The sequence below is a fragment of the Tympanuchus pallidicinctus genome, unplaced genomic scaffold, assembly GCF_026119805.1.
Source record: "Tympanuchus pallidicinctus isolate F22 unplaced genomic scaffold, pur_lepc_1.0 scaffold3, whole genome shotgun sequence".
NCBI classification, from domain to species: Eukaryota; Metazoa; Chordata; class Aves; order Galliformes; family Phasianidae; genus Tympanuchus; species Tympanuchus pallidicinctus.
Genome location: NW_026294747.1, coordinates 89,120,682 through 89,134,509, shown reverse-complemented (window position 1 = coordinate 89,134,509; position 13,828 = coordinate 89,120,682). Strand labels below are relative to the sequence as shown.

General features: G+C 41.6%; 1 protein-coding gene across 4 annotated transcripts in view; it reads left to right on the top strand.

The window, feature by feature from the left end:
• Positions 1-13,828, top strand: part of RAPGEF5 (Rap guanine nucleotide exchange factor 5) — a 150,416-nt gene that overhangs the window by 44,935 nt on the left and 91,653 nt on the right. For all 4 annotated transcript variants that reach the window (XM_052693721.1, XM_052693720.1, XM_052693723.1 and 1 more), the window contains exon 7: positions 2,704-2,752. In XM_052693721.1, coding sequence (XP_052549681.1) covers positions 2,704-2,752 — 49 coding nt within the window. The remainder of the gene's footprint in view (positions 1-2,703; positions 2,753-13,828) is intronic.

Sequence of the window (13,828 nt, the reverse complement as noted above, 5' to 3'; positions counted from 1 at the left end):
AAATCCTAGTAGGAAGAAGTATGATAATATGTGGCATATGTGCAGTGAGGATTGAATGTTGTACACTGATTTCCTTTGGTGTAATGATGCATAGGAATTGCATGTCCAGCGGAGATGTCAAGTGCATTTACACTAAAGTAGACAAAAGCATATAGATTATGAAATCTAGGGACACCAGACAAATTTAGAAGGATGGATGCTTAGCAGTACCAATTCTTATTGACTGAAGTGAATCCTATGAGAAGGAGCTCAGACTGACAGGATGAAACCCTTTGAGGAAGGAGTGTTTGCTTAATACTAAGACTAAAGGGACATTTCCCCCCCCTGTTTTAGGTTAAAGATTTTGTTCAGATTAAGTTCAACGCCAGCTACATTCTTGGCACATACCAACCAACAAGATATTTTGCTTAATATAGGGAAAATTCAGAAAAGTGGTGCTGTTATTGCCTGTGATGATAACACTGTTGTTCAAATTTATAAAATTCTACCTTGTAACAGAAAGTAATACTGTGCATAGAATAGCAGGATACTTCAGTGCTGCTTTTTCTCCTGTTTCTAGGAAGGTGGAGTTTGGGTTTTTTTTTTTTTTTTGATGTTCACAAAGAGATTTGCATTTTTCCAATTCTGTTTGATTGGATTAATTGGTATGTTTACAACTGTTGAAGATTGTTATGTCTCGTAAGGCTTATCTTGAGATAACGTGTTTTTTAAACACTAAAAGATAAAGATGAGTCATCATGCACTATTTCATATTGTCTGCACCTGGGGCACTGACACTGGTACCTCCTGTTGAGGTTAACAGAGAGCACGAGGTCTGAGCGGTTTATCCAAGAGAAGTGCTGGTGGGGTTATTGGTTACTCTGAAAAGGCTTGGGCTTTTATGTAAAATCTCTTTGGATAGCTTGTGTGTTATTACTTGTGTATATTAAATGTTGCAAGTAAGCATGCAAGTTGTTTTGCAAAAAAAAAAACACAAAAAAACTTCTTTCCTATCATGCTTGCAGTTTGTGCTTATATTAAACGTGATTAATAGTTCTCCAGACGTGGGAATGAGTATACAGGAAGGAAGGAAGGGAAGGTGATATTGCCAGCTTGCACTATTGTGCTGGAAACAGGACAGTGTTTAAGAGATCTGTGGCACTGCCTTCATACTTTCCTGCTTGGAGCGGCAGAAAAGTAGGTCTCTTTCCATGGGGCAGCAGCAAGGAGTAGAAAAGATCCATGTACCTTGCAAAGACAGCAAAAAATCTGTCACTTCCTTTGCTATAAGGGAAGGAAGGATGTGGCCTCTGGTATGACTGCTTTCTGCCCCACATGGAGCAGGCTGCTGGGTGGCAGCTGTGTGATCAGCGGATGCAGGGTTACCATTGTCCTGACATGTCCCATGCAATTTTGTCTTCTCACGGTAACCACTGCAGTCTGTCTTTCTGCTCAGAGCAATATAGCATGGATTATTTTGGTTTTACAGTTTTAAACTTTTCTTCAGTGTTGTGAATGGGATATAGACTGTTGTTACTGACTGTGCTACTACAGGGGCTCTTCATGGGCATAGTTCTGGTCATACACCATGTCTTGCAAATGATGTTTTAAATTTTGCATCCTTTTAGAAATCATATTGCAAAACTCCCACTTCAGAATAGCCTGAGCTGTGCACAGGTCTGTTAGACAAAACATGTAGCGTGCCATGCAAGGCACTTTGTGCAGAGAGATAAGACAATCCCCAGAAAAACTGTTGGAGCATCCCACCGTTCTTTTGTTATTCTCAGGACAGGCTGCTTTGGGAAACAAGGGGAGCTGGGAGAATTGGATGCGGCAGAGGGAGGGAAGCATTATGGTGTATGCAGCTGAGCACCTGGGGTTCTGTGTGTCCTCAAGGTACTCGAGGCAGCTGCAGGGAGATAGGTGATGGTAGTGAGAAGTATACAGAATAAAAGAAATATGCCTAATGTGGAAATTTACTAGTTTTTTATTATATTTTTTTTAAAGGAAAAGATTTTAGGGTTGAGGTGGCTAAAGAAAACTGTGTCTGGTAGCATAGAGATTATATGGAAAGTAGAGGGAATGCAGAAAAGCAGAGACAAGAAGCTGAGAGAAGGACTTGGCTGGTGTGGCAGTCATTTCATCATATCCTGGTAAGACAGCTTGAAAACAAGATAGCTGCAGGTAAACGTGCAGAAATAGGAGCTAAATTTGGTCCTGAAATGGTCAGTTGTGCAGATAGGAGGGTTTTTCCCTCCTCGAGGCTGCAAAAGTGAATGTCAGTTATATCCACGAACCTTAGCCAAACCCCAGCATGGGCAATGTGCCTGTGCTGCAGTCATGCAGAAGTCCAAGGCTACAAGGGTGCTCAGTAGAGCAAATGAACATTTGAGAAGGAAAGGAAGAAGCCTTAAGTGTGTGCTTGTGAAGGAGATATTCTGCACAAATAAATTGCATGTCAAGCTACTGAATTAGCCATTCCCTAAGAAAGGTGCAATATTTACATTAAATTAAGATTGAAACAAAATCATTGTCACAGGATTCCCAGCTGAAAAAAAAGAAATTGATTTCCTAGAAAAGTGACTGCAGTTTTGAGACTTTCTGCGTAATCCCACTTGTAGTTTACTGCTCCAAAATACTGATACTCTGTATCCTACCAAGGTTGCTTTTTTTGTTTGTTTTACTGCATATCAGTAACCATTGCTTCCTATCCTGGTATTTTAGGTTCAGAGGGAGCTGGCTGCTGTCATTGCCTTGAAAGCCAGGAAGTCAGGTGAGTCAGACTGGACTTTGGAGAGGTTTGTATAACATTGCTCCCTTTTGTTGTTAAAGTATTTATATTTTTGTTGCTGTCCTATTAAGATTGGGAAGCAAAGATGGAGCTCATTCCCCCCCAGATCTTCCTCACTGGAGAATCTGCATACAGGACACTGTACAATTCTTCACTGAGTGAAGTTTAGCTTTTCTTCCCATCACATCTAATGGCCTTGCTGGTAAAATACAGGTGCTATGCTTGAATTGAATGCAGATCTCTTGCTAGCTAATGTAGTTGTTACCTCTGGCTTTGCATTTTATAGCAGACAGATAAGTTGATAGTTCCCTGTGTTTGTTGTATGGCCTGGCATCTCATGCCATCTTTGCTGTGTTTTACTTGCCTGATCAGGTGCACTTCCTTATCTTAAGCAAAAGGCCAACTTTGTGCATGAGGGCTTTCTTTCCTGAGGACTTACCTGATGCACCCAAATGACTATAGCAGCAATTCCGTTATGAAGCCAGAAAGGGGAAATGTAACTGAAAATTTGAGAATATAAGCATTATAGCATGTGCTCTTGATAGAGTGTAAAGGTACTGAAATCTGTGGTCATTCACCTCTGTCAGTGTTTATCAGAACAGCCACTTCCCTGGCTTTGCATAGTAACTAACCAAACCTATGTGAGCAGACCTGCTCCTCTACAGGGTTAACTCTCAGGTGTCTTTGCCTGTTAATGTGCAGTCAGGGCAAACTGCCTTTGGCAAAGGGAGAGATGAATGTATTGCCAGAGCAAAACAGAAATGGAGTTGACTTAAATTACTGGCATGTTCCCAAAGCCTTAGAGGTCCTCGGGAGTAATTTCACTGAGCATTTCTTGTGACTTCAGTGATTTTGCTAGAAATTGAGGTAATAGATCTTGCACTTTGAGCTATTTTCTGACTTGCTAATGATATGGTGTCATAGGATCTGTATCCGTCTGTCTATCTGCTATTTGCAAGTACAGCAAAAACTTATTATATGCAACACACCACTGTGGACAAAATGGCACTGTAAACTCAAGGCACCAGAAGATGTGGCTGGTATATCTGCAAATACTTCCATATTGAAAGAAGATTTCAGACAGTGTGATGCGTCTTTGGCCAGAAATAGAAATACCCATAGATTGCATCCATGGTCACCTGTAAATCCACAGAAAACAATTACATGTAAATGTGAATTCAGAGCTGCATAATTCTCTGAGTATCATCACTTGGCTTCTGAAGCTGCTGTGGTAGTTAGCAATGTTAGCAGCCCTCTGCTGCTGTCCTCACTTGGTGCCAGCCCAGTCCTACCTGAATTATGATGGCTGAACGTGGAAGTGCTTCTGCTCTGGTTCAGTGCAGGAAAAAAAACAGGGTATTTTAAGGGGAGATTGAAAGATTCCTTTTGTTTTGCTGTAAAATGGGTCAAGTGTATGGTTCCACAAAGCTTTTACTTAGCAGTTATACAGCTCCAAGAAATCTCTGTCTCTAACGTCTCATCTTTAGTTCTTTTGGCAAATGTTATTACAGCAACTGTTTGTGAATACAAGCTCCTTTCCGTAAAAGAGTTTGTTTTAGCCTGAATTAGCATCTGTTTTCTGTTTGGTGGATGGCTCCGTAAACTTGTGTCTCTGCGATGTGGGACTGGGGCAAATGGATTGGGAATGAGCTGCAGGGTATAAAATGGGAAAGGGGGAGGGCAGTTCTTGGAGTCTCCCTTGTGCTGGTAGAATGGCAGCCCATGTTGAGCAGACAGAAATGATTTAGTTAAAAATTTCAGCCTTAAATAAACAAAGCTCCCTGCAGAGCTCTGAAGTGCTGATCGGCCCTTCCTAATATGTTAATGGAAACATGAGCAAAATCAGTTTCAATCTGAATGAAAGACAACTCTTTAAACAGTCTTAGCCCAAACCAGGCACACTTGTTTTTGAAATGTGCGTTTCTTTGTGCCTCATCTTGGACAACTGTTAAAAAGATAAACAGCTACATGAACAGGCTTAACTGTAAGGTCTAATTTGTGCTAATGACTTTACTTCAGTAGGAACAGAGTAAATTAGAGTGGTTGATTATGACGCTTATTTGTTTTATTGCTGATGGTTAAGTTCACAGCATAGCAGTTACTGCAGACGATCAGGCTGTGCTATGCTGTGCCTGCTGAAGTGAAGCGTATTTCACGGAAAGTGCTTCTGGAGCTAAAAGCCACAGGATCTTTCTAAGATATTGTTCTTCTAACCTTGTCCAAGACTCTATATAATGCCAGGAAATAAACCTCAGACAAAGAGTTTATTTTGGCTTGAAAACTGTGGCACATGGCTATTGGGCCGGAGGCCCTGGTTTGGTCCGGGCTGAGCGTGGGCTGCAGCCCTTGTCCTGCTGCTGGGTGGGTTTCTGGGTGCTGGGTAGGGCCTGCCTTCACTGAGACTTTTCCTTGAGGTCTGCGCTGCAAACCCCAAAGCTGTTATGCAGACGTTTATGTGCTGCTTTTGAAGGCTTGGTGGTTTTTAAATTACAGTGTTTTGAAATATTTCCTCCAGACCGCTGGCTAGCACTACCAGGAAGAGCAAAACTCAAATTTTTTTTTTTTTAATTAAAATAGAGACTGTGCGGTTTGTTCCTGAATTACCTTATTCCTGGATATACCTCTGCCTTTAGAGAGATGCTTTCCAGTGATTTAATTGTACTAGAAAAACTGGCTGTTAAAACCTATAATACTACTTATTTAGAGCTATTGTGACAGTCACTGTGTTATGTTGCATAAAAGTGCTAGGCAAGCACGTGAGAATTGCAGCCTCCTCTGTGAGAGCCAAATAGACTCCAGTCTCTGAGGTCTGCTGTGCTTGGATAGGGGAAGCATTGCCTTTGGTTATCAGGGTGAAACAAGCAGTGAAATAAAACTTGGGTTGCTATATAGCAGTTGAAGAAATTCAGTGTATGAGAAGCAGTAATTACAGCTATTTCAGTTCTTGGGCTGGAACAGCTGTTTCAGATCAGAGATCTAGACACTGTCTGTATCTGCTGACAAAATGCTCTGTGAATGAAGACAGACACATGAGCCTGATGTAGGGTAGGGCAGAGCATCAGATTCTTACTGGGTGGGCAGCATCAGCAGAAAGTGAAGTTTGCAAGATGTGGGCGAGAGTGCTTTTCCTCCAGAGGTGTTCTTTGGTTTTTTTTTTATGGAGTGGAAGAGTATGAGAACAAGCATAAAACTGTCAGATGGCTGAAGGAAAAATGCAGAATCTGAGAAATAAAAGACCTGTATGCTGTGGAGATCTTCCCGTTCATATTTAAAATGTATGCTGCATCCATAACACTCAGCAACACATAGCAAGGGGAGGCAGGTAGGTGGGTGCTTGAGAGCCCTCCTGCAGGCGGAACTTAACATTGGTAGGTTTTTTGCAAATGAAACTAAACAATGAAAAAGGAGTAAAATTAATGCCTGTAATCCTGAAGTTTTGATGGTCTTAAGTTGTGCTGTTGACTACAAAGTATATTTGTATTTCACGAGAATAAAGCTCTCATAAAAAAGTTGACCTAAGAAGAAAAAAAAAGCCTGTGCACTTCTCTATGGCATATAAAAATGCATTAAAATTATTCTTGCTTAACATCAGAAATAAATAGATTAAATGCTGGCATTCTTTATTTGGTAACAGGTCTTGGGAAGCAAGTAACTGGAGCAGAAGATAACTTTGTTTTTAATTATAGGCACTTGGAAATTAGAATTGTGGTGTTTATTTATACCTTGCTGGTTTGTGATCGCTACCACAAGTGTGCTGGAGCAGAACAGAGAGGCAGCCTCTGTTCTGAAGCTTTACAAGGGCTGGCATTTATCTCAATTGCTTGTCATGGCTCGTGACATGTTCCTTATGTGTTAGAGAAGGCAGCTAAAGCAGGGAGAAAATGCAGCAAATAGCCTAAGGCTGGAGGTTTAGCCAGTGGCAGAGATACATGGGTATATCACATCTGATCAAAGTCTGTCAGATGGATGCTCTGTGCTCATGCTAATCCTGTCTACAAGCAAGAAGTCGGGCATCTCTGAGCATGAGCTGCGCACTATGGAATGGGGAACAAACAGGGCAGGGGGTTTTCTTCTCTTTCCTGTGAAGAACAGTGCAGGCGATTTGGTGTGAGCTCACACCAGTGGGGCTTGAGCCTTACAGGCTGGGAGCAGCTCTCCCTCCTGGCAGCAGCTGTGCCGCATCCTGAGTGCCACTGGAGCTGCAGCATGGCTGTGCTTGAGCACACCTGAAGCAACATCACCAGGTTAGAAACACAGCAGCAGTCAGGCCTGATCGAGTTAAAAGTGCATCCAGTTCTGATCCCACTGCAAGTGATGAGCAGAGAATGCTTAGGGCAGGAAAACAGAACAAGTAGAGACAGTCCCAATGTGCTCACTCAGCATCCACCCAAAAGAGGGATTTTGCTGTGCTCATTCTGCGGTAGGTAGCCCCTGGTGAACTTTCTTACCACTGGTTTGTCAGATTGCTTTTTGAACCCTTTGGTACTTCAGACCATCTTGTGGCACTGAGTCCTATGGTTAGAGGAATGTGAAAGCATTTTTTGTTTGTTTGTTTTAAACACAATCCCTATGATGGTAGGTGTTGTGATACTGCTCTTCAGTTATGCAAGTGGTGAACAACCCATCCCCAGTCCATCTTTGTACTGTTTTGTGCCCTTCTGTCATATCACCAGTGAGCTGTCTCATTTTCAGGCTAAAACACAACTTATTCCTCATTCTAAATCTCTTCCATTAAAACTGATCATCTTTGCTTCATCTATTATGTTATTTTGGGATGAGGGAACCGGAACAGCATGAAGTATTTAAAACGTGGAAACACACCAGCTTATGCAGGAGTATTATGGTATTTTCTGTGTTCTGTTTGGTAACGTATCAATTAATTACTAATCCTCTTCCTTTTATCTCTGTGTGTGTTTTTCTTTTTGATCCCTATCGAGCATTAAGTTTAGAAAATGAAAGTGCACAGAGCTGTAGCGGAGGCTTGCTTGTTGCCTGCATACAGCTACATATAATTTTTCCTATGGGAATGAGTTTGCAATTACCAGTATTGGATTTTATATGCAACTTTTCATCCCAGGTACTCAATATCTTTAGATCCTTCCTCTCAGGGCTGAGAGGTGCTGGAACCAGTGCAAAGCAAGGATGGCAGCTCCAGCGGATGGGTGGAGAGCGGTGTGGGAAGGAGCCCAGGAGACCTGCCTGGCAGCGGTCAGCTGCTTTATTGGCTTTGTTAGCTTAGGAAGTTGTATCTTTCCCATTCAGCCCTTTTCCTCAAGTAGCACAGATCCATGTGAGACTTTCTGGTGATGTTCCTTTATAATAATTCGAAATACTATTTGAATTGTTCTAATAGTAACTTAGAATAATTAATCAGTCCATGCTATGTGAATGTCGTATGTTAACGTTGTTACTCACCTGTAGTAGAGTTGTTACATTGACTCTGAAATCCTTGAGAATTTGTGTCAGATTTATACACGTGGTTGAAAAATGAGGTTGCAAATACGTGATGAAGGTCACTGAAGAACGGAGAAGCTCAGCACTGTGTTTGAGTCAGGAACACATTAAGTACCCTTTGAATGCACACGTCTTATAAACAGGGAATATACAATATCTCTGGTGTGAAATGGACACGTTTTATTATCACTAGTTCTCTGCCATTGAAAATCCTTAGGAACTGGAAGAACTTGTTTTCATTTACAGAATGAAATGGCAATTGTGCCACAGAGGTGTGCATTTTTCCTTGTGGAAAAATTGAGAGTTTGAAAGGTAGGAAAAGGCTAGCATACAACGCTGATATCAGCAAGCATGCTGCTCTTTCGTGTCCCTTTGTGTTTCTTTGCAGTGGGTTCATTTATGTAAGATCATGTTTCATTACAGCATTTCTTCCAAGCACCCTTGTCATGAAAGCAAGGGTCAGACTTAGCGAAATGTGTGGAAAAAGATGGAGATCTTCTGCAAGTGTTTATAAGTCATACTGGAGTAGTGTCCACTACTAGGTGCAGGAGAGTCATGCTTGGTCTCAGTAACTTTATCTTTTCCCATTGAAATGGGGTTAAAAAGCATAAAAGTTGTACCTGAAAACAGCAATATATAAAAAATTACATTGTATTTTAAAGATATGATGCCTTAAACTAAGGGAGGTCTTTTGTTTGGCTTCTTTAAATGATCCTTTCCAAAAGTTTCATGCTTTATTGAAGGCAGTGCCCACCCAAATAGCCCAGTGCATCCTATGGGTTTCTCTCACTGCCCTGGAGCTCAGGCATACCAAGGAGGAGGGCTCAGGCTGCCTCTGGCACTAAGAAGCACTACTCTTAGTGCTGTGCAGCCTGGACATGCTCAACTATGCTCTGCTGTGCTGTGGCTGGTGTGGTGTCCACCTGGATTGTGCCATCCTGTGATTTGGCAAGGAGATGGCAGTTCTTACGTAGTTGTTTCAGAATTTGGGTGGTGTTATTTCTGCATGATTTATAAAGCGCTTGCACGTAAAAATGAGCAATAAAAAGTAGCTGCGTAGATGACAGATGTTTTGCAAATATGCAGAAAGGGATTGCACGGTAAGGTCAAAAAGACAAGAACTGTGTGAAAATGCAGTCCCTGGGTGAATGCTTTGTTTCCAGTCCATTGGGAGAGGCGTACAGCTTACAGAATGTATTTGTTCAGAGTCCTCTTTGTTTCCTGTTCCTTTCCTGGCCATGCACATAGGATATATCTATGGAGCAGAGAGCGGTGTTTCATTTTGCACCAGCCAGTTCTGCCACTGTCCCTTGTGCATGCCACTTTCCATCTGAACAACTTGCCCCCAGCTTCTCTTCATGCATGCTCATCATGTGTTGGGATCTCCTCCACTTTTTTTAGCACTTTGTTTCAAGCAATACTGTTAGAGATCCATTCATTACTGCTTGATTCTTATTATTTTTATTTAAAATCTACTGATGAGAATAAATGTTTAAATGCACTGGGTAAAATATAAAGTTTTGTGCACTCAGCCATTGAATGGTTTCCCTTGAAGTCCTGTTTCTATGAAGAATATCAGTTTTATCTATTTTTATAGTAATCCTGTATTGTTTGCTCCTCGCTCTGCACTTCTTTTCTCCTTGATTAAAAATAATAATAATGATGTGAGCTCATACGTTCACAAAGCATGTTTAAAATGTGACTTCTCCTTTGTATGTATCATGGTGTGTCTGGCAATGAAAACCAAACCTCCCCTGGCCAGGCTATCTGGTAGGAAGCTCCCCCCTTGTTTAGCCAGAGATTACAAATCCCATTCTTGCAATGCACTGCCCTTTTGGATGAAATATGGGCCTTCAAAACCAAATGAAAGGGTCAGTTAAAATAAACAGAACTTTCTAGCAGAAGCATTGTACTAGAACGTGGAAAGAACCACAGAAAGAAGCAGCCAAGGCTTCTGGCTATGAGCCAGAAATTGGAAGATTGGGAAATATTGGTTGCTTTACTCATTCTGTAATTTACAATGGCTATATAATGCAGGCGGGCCTGAGTCTCATTCAGGATGAGGTTTGCCCTTCCTGTAGTTGTTCAGATGCAGTGAAAAGGAACGGTGCTTTAATGATGTGTGGATCAGACAGACCAAATCTACATCTGTCAGCCTCCTTTCTTACCGGCCTGGCTTTGCTCTGTTTAGATTTCAGATTCCTACCCTTTCTGTTATCTGTTCCTTTTGATAAATTCTGCAATGAGAGGAAATGTTTTTTGCATAATTTTAAGGAGTCCTGTTTCCTATTTGAGTTCTGAGAAATGGCTTGTAGCACTAAGACCCTTGGGAACTTATTTCTTCTGGATGGAAGCTAGACAAGCATAATGAGGACCCTCTGTGCAAATTCAATATTAGTTCTACACCTAAGGTCAAGGAAAAGTTAATGACCATTTTTTACATATTGAAATCAGTTGTGGAACTGACATTACTGCTTGTGTTTTGTTCATTTAAAACAAAATGCTGAAATAATATAAATTAAGTTAATTTAAACTGCAAAGCATAAGTAAGAACAAAAACCATTGAATTCCAGATTAATGCTTGAATGAAACTGGCATCATTGTCATTTTGGCAGTAGTTCGTTCCCAAATTTACAAGCACCTTTATTCCATCCTATGCTTTCTGTGCTTTTTTAGATACTGGTGCTGAACAACATTGTAAACTGGCATCTCTTTAATAATTTTTGCATTCTCTTTGTTTCTTTAATTAGCTGATTTACTCAGCTGATTGCACAGCTGTCTGGGCGACATCCCCCAAGGGCCTGCCAACTGTTTCAGAGATATGTGGTATACTCAGAGAAGGGAAATCTGCACAATAATTTGCATATATATATATGCAGACATAGTGGGAAGGAATGAGAAGGCTCAAAGGCAAATTTTGTATTGCTAATAAAAGGAATCATGTTAAGGATGAGCTTAAAAAGCTTTCTCTTTTCAGTAATTTCCAGCAAAGGATCACAGTTTCATGGTAAATAAAGGACCAGTTCTCAGTTGGAGGGTTTTATTTCTGGGATTATCACAGTGCTGTACATGCAGCTTTTGGTGATTTCAGAGTTGTTCACTGCTTGTTGTTTTTTCTTTCTATCTGGAAATAAGACTTGGAAAATACAGCAGTATATATCTGTGAGGACCTGCTCTGCCTTAACACTGTCCCCCAATTCTGGGGTTTGTGTAAGCATTTACTTGAGCTCAGCTCCTTTCCACCACTCAGACTAGTGCCTTATGTAAGGTAGAGGATGTGGCTTTTATTTTCCCCAATGGAATCAATACAAGCCTTTTTTTTTTTTCTCCCCACCCTAATAAATTAATAAGCATCAGCAAACATTTTAACATTGTCAAACAGCTCAGAGCTGCCATAGTAACAAATCTCTCCGGATCCCTGTCTACCCCCTCCATGAAGAACAACAAACTCTGTTGTTCAAATAAGAAAGTTTTCAAAAAACATGAAATGGGCTTAGAATTATGTGCTCTTTGGAAAAAAAAAAAAAAAAAAACACCAAAAAAACACTTTTTTTTCTACTTCTGGAAAGCTTCATACTACGAACTTCCTTGGGTGGGTTGGGGGGGGGGGGGGAAGATAGAAACATGCTTATAAAAAAAATTTGGGGTTATAAGAAGAATGCTAGAAGTTGTGAACTTCCCAGGAGCAGATGATAAATCAAGTGGTGCAGGCTGTTGGCAGTTCAGAGCATTGAATGCTTCCCCCAGGGAGTTTTCTTGGAGATTCCCTAGGTCTTTTCAGCAGTGAACAGGAACAGAAAAACAGCCTATAACCATTCAGCAGGGATAGGAGAGTGAAAATCTGCTGGCTTGTCAAATAGACAACATTCCATCTACAGAGGGCATGTTGGTGTCTTATTGACTAGAAGAAATTATAGATATGAATGATGAATGTGTACAGAATCATTAAGATTGGAGAAAGCCACTAAGATCACCTGGTCCAACTGCATGTGTTTATGTATGCATGTACATATATACTTATGCATATATATATCCGTCTCACATATACACATAAAAAGTTTAATCACATAGTAGGATTGAAATCTTACAAAGGGCGAAGTAGTTTGATGTTGGAGGATATTAGCAGGTTAAAGAACAACAGTAAGTAATAAATGAGCACTTAATAAATGAGCACACAAATAAATGAGTATTTGAAATGAAGGTGCACTGCTGAAGTATGAAAGGCATGGACTAAGGAGTGACCAAGCTAAGTTCAGAGGCAGAGCTGTCACAGAACGCAAGCGTGGGACATCTCTGTCCGAACTGACAGGTGCTGCCAGGCTGTGCCTGGAGGCTCGCAGTGTTCAGTGGACTCAGTCTTGAGAGCAGCCTGGGGCAGTGCAATGTAAGCAGTGTATCCGCCAAAGGCAAGGTTTATGAGCTCCCAGAAGGCAGGCAGTCCTGGTGCCACGGCTGGGCTTCACAGTGAACTTACTGGCTGTCAGAAGTGCCCTGTCCCTTCTTCTGCCTGCCGACATGGTGCTCCGTTCTCAACCAGGACATCAAACGCAGTCGAGCTTACAGCAATCAACTACCAGCTGAACAAACCCAAAACGTATTACAGCTGGAAGGACGGCCTGTTTTGTGGGGAGCTGAGGTGGCTTAGGAGTGGCCGTGCTTGGAGGACAGATGTCCATGCCTGCCATGTAGCTCTGTCCTGCAGCAACATGGTTAGTGGAGGTGCAGGGTCCCCATTGAATCATTTAGATAATTAGCTTTTGGAGTTCACACCCTGTGGAGCCAAAGGGAGGAAGTTCACACCTCTGCTGGTGTTATTGTTCAGGCGGGCTGGCTGCAGAGCTCATGCAATAGCGCAGGGGTTTTCTCAGGGAGGTTATCTTGGCAGCCAGAAGGGGCAGAAAGAAGAAACTTCATTTATAGCAGAGGAAGAATGCTGGGCTGCTGCACAATAGAGCAAAGCCTCTGGGAAGATTGGAATTCTTTGGGTTCCAGGAGTTGCTTTATGGGTGGATTTTTCTTTCTTTTTTTTTTAAACTGTCCTTTCCAATTTCACTTAGGTGAAAGATGCTGCTATTTGAATAGCACAAAATGCAATAGTGTGAATTGTAAGATGTGACTTTTAAAAGTCAAACACAGTTTACCTTCAGGTCTGGGGCCACGAAGAGCAGCCCACCTAGGAGCAGAGTGCCATGCAGCCTCAGAGCCAGGTGGGGTGCTGGGAGGACACTGCTGCACACTGGGTCCAGCTGCAAAGAGTCCTTTGGTGTTCTGTAGTGCTGTTGAGGGAGGCAATTCTCTTCCTATGTCTTAAATCTACTTTAAACTTTGAAATGAGGCTGAGAAAGTGGGGAGAGCAGCAGTCAGTACTGTTGACTCAAAGGTTGTGCTCATTTCCCATGTCAGTCGTTGTCATGTTCCCTCTCCCTTCTAACCCCTTTGCAATGATTGATCTTGTTGATACACTATACAGCATGATTTACTTCTTTGCTATTTTTTCTGTTGGTTTAATGAGCTGAAGTCAAATTGTTAAAGGACAAAGCTTCCTTCTTCAAGCACTCTCAATTCCAGTGTTGATTTTATAGAGGAATCCTCTAGATAGAGCTC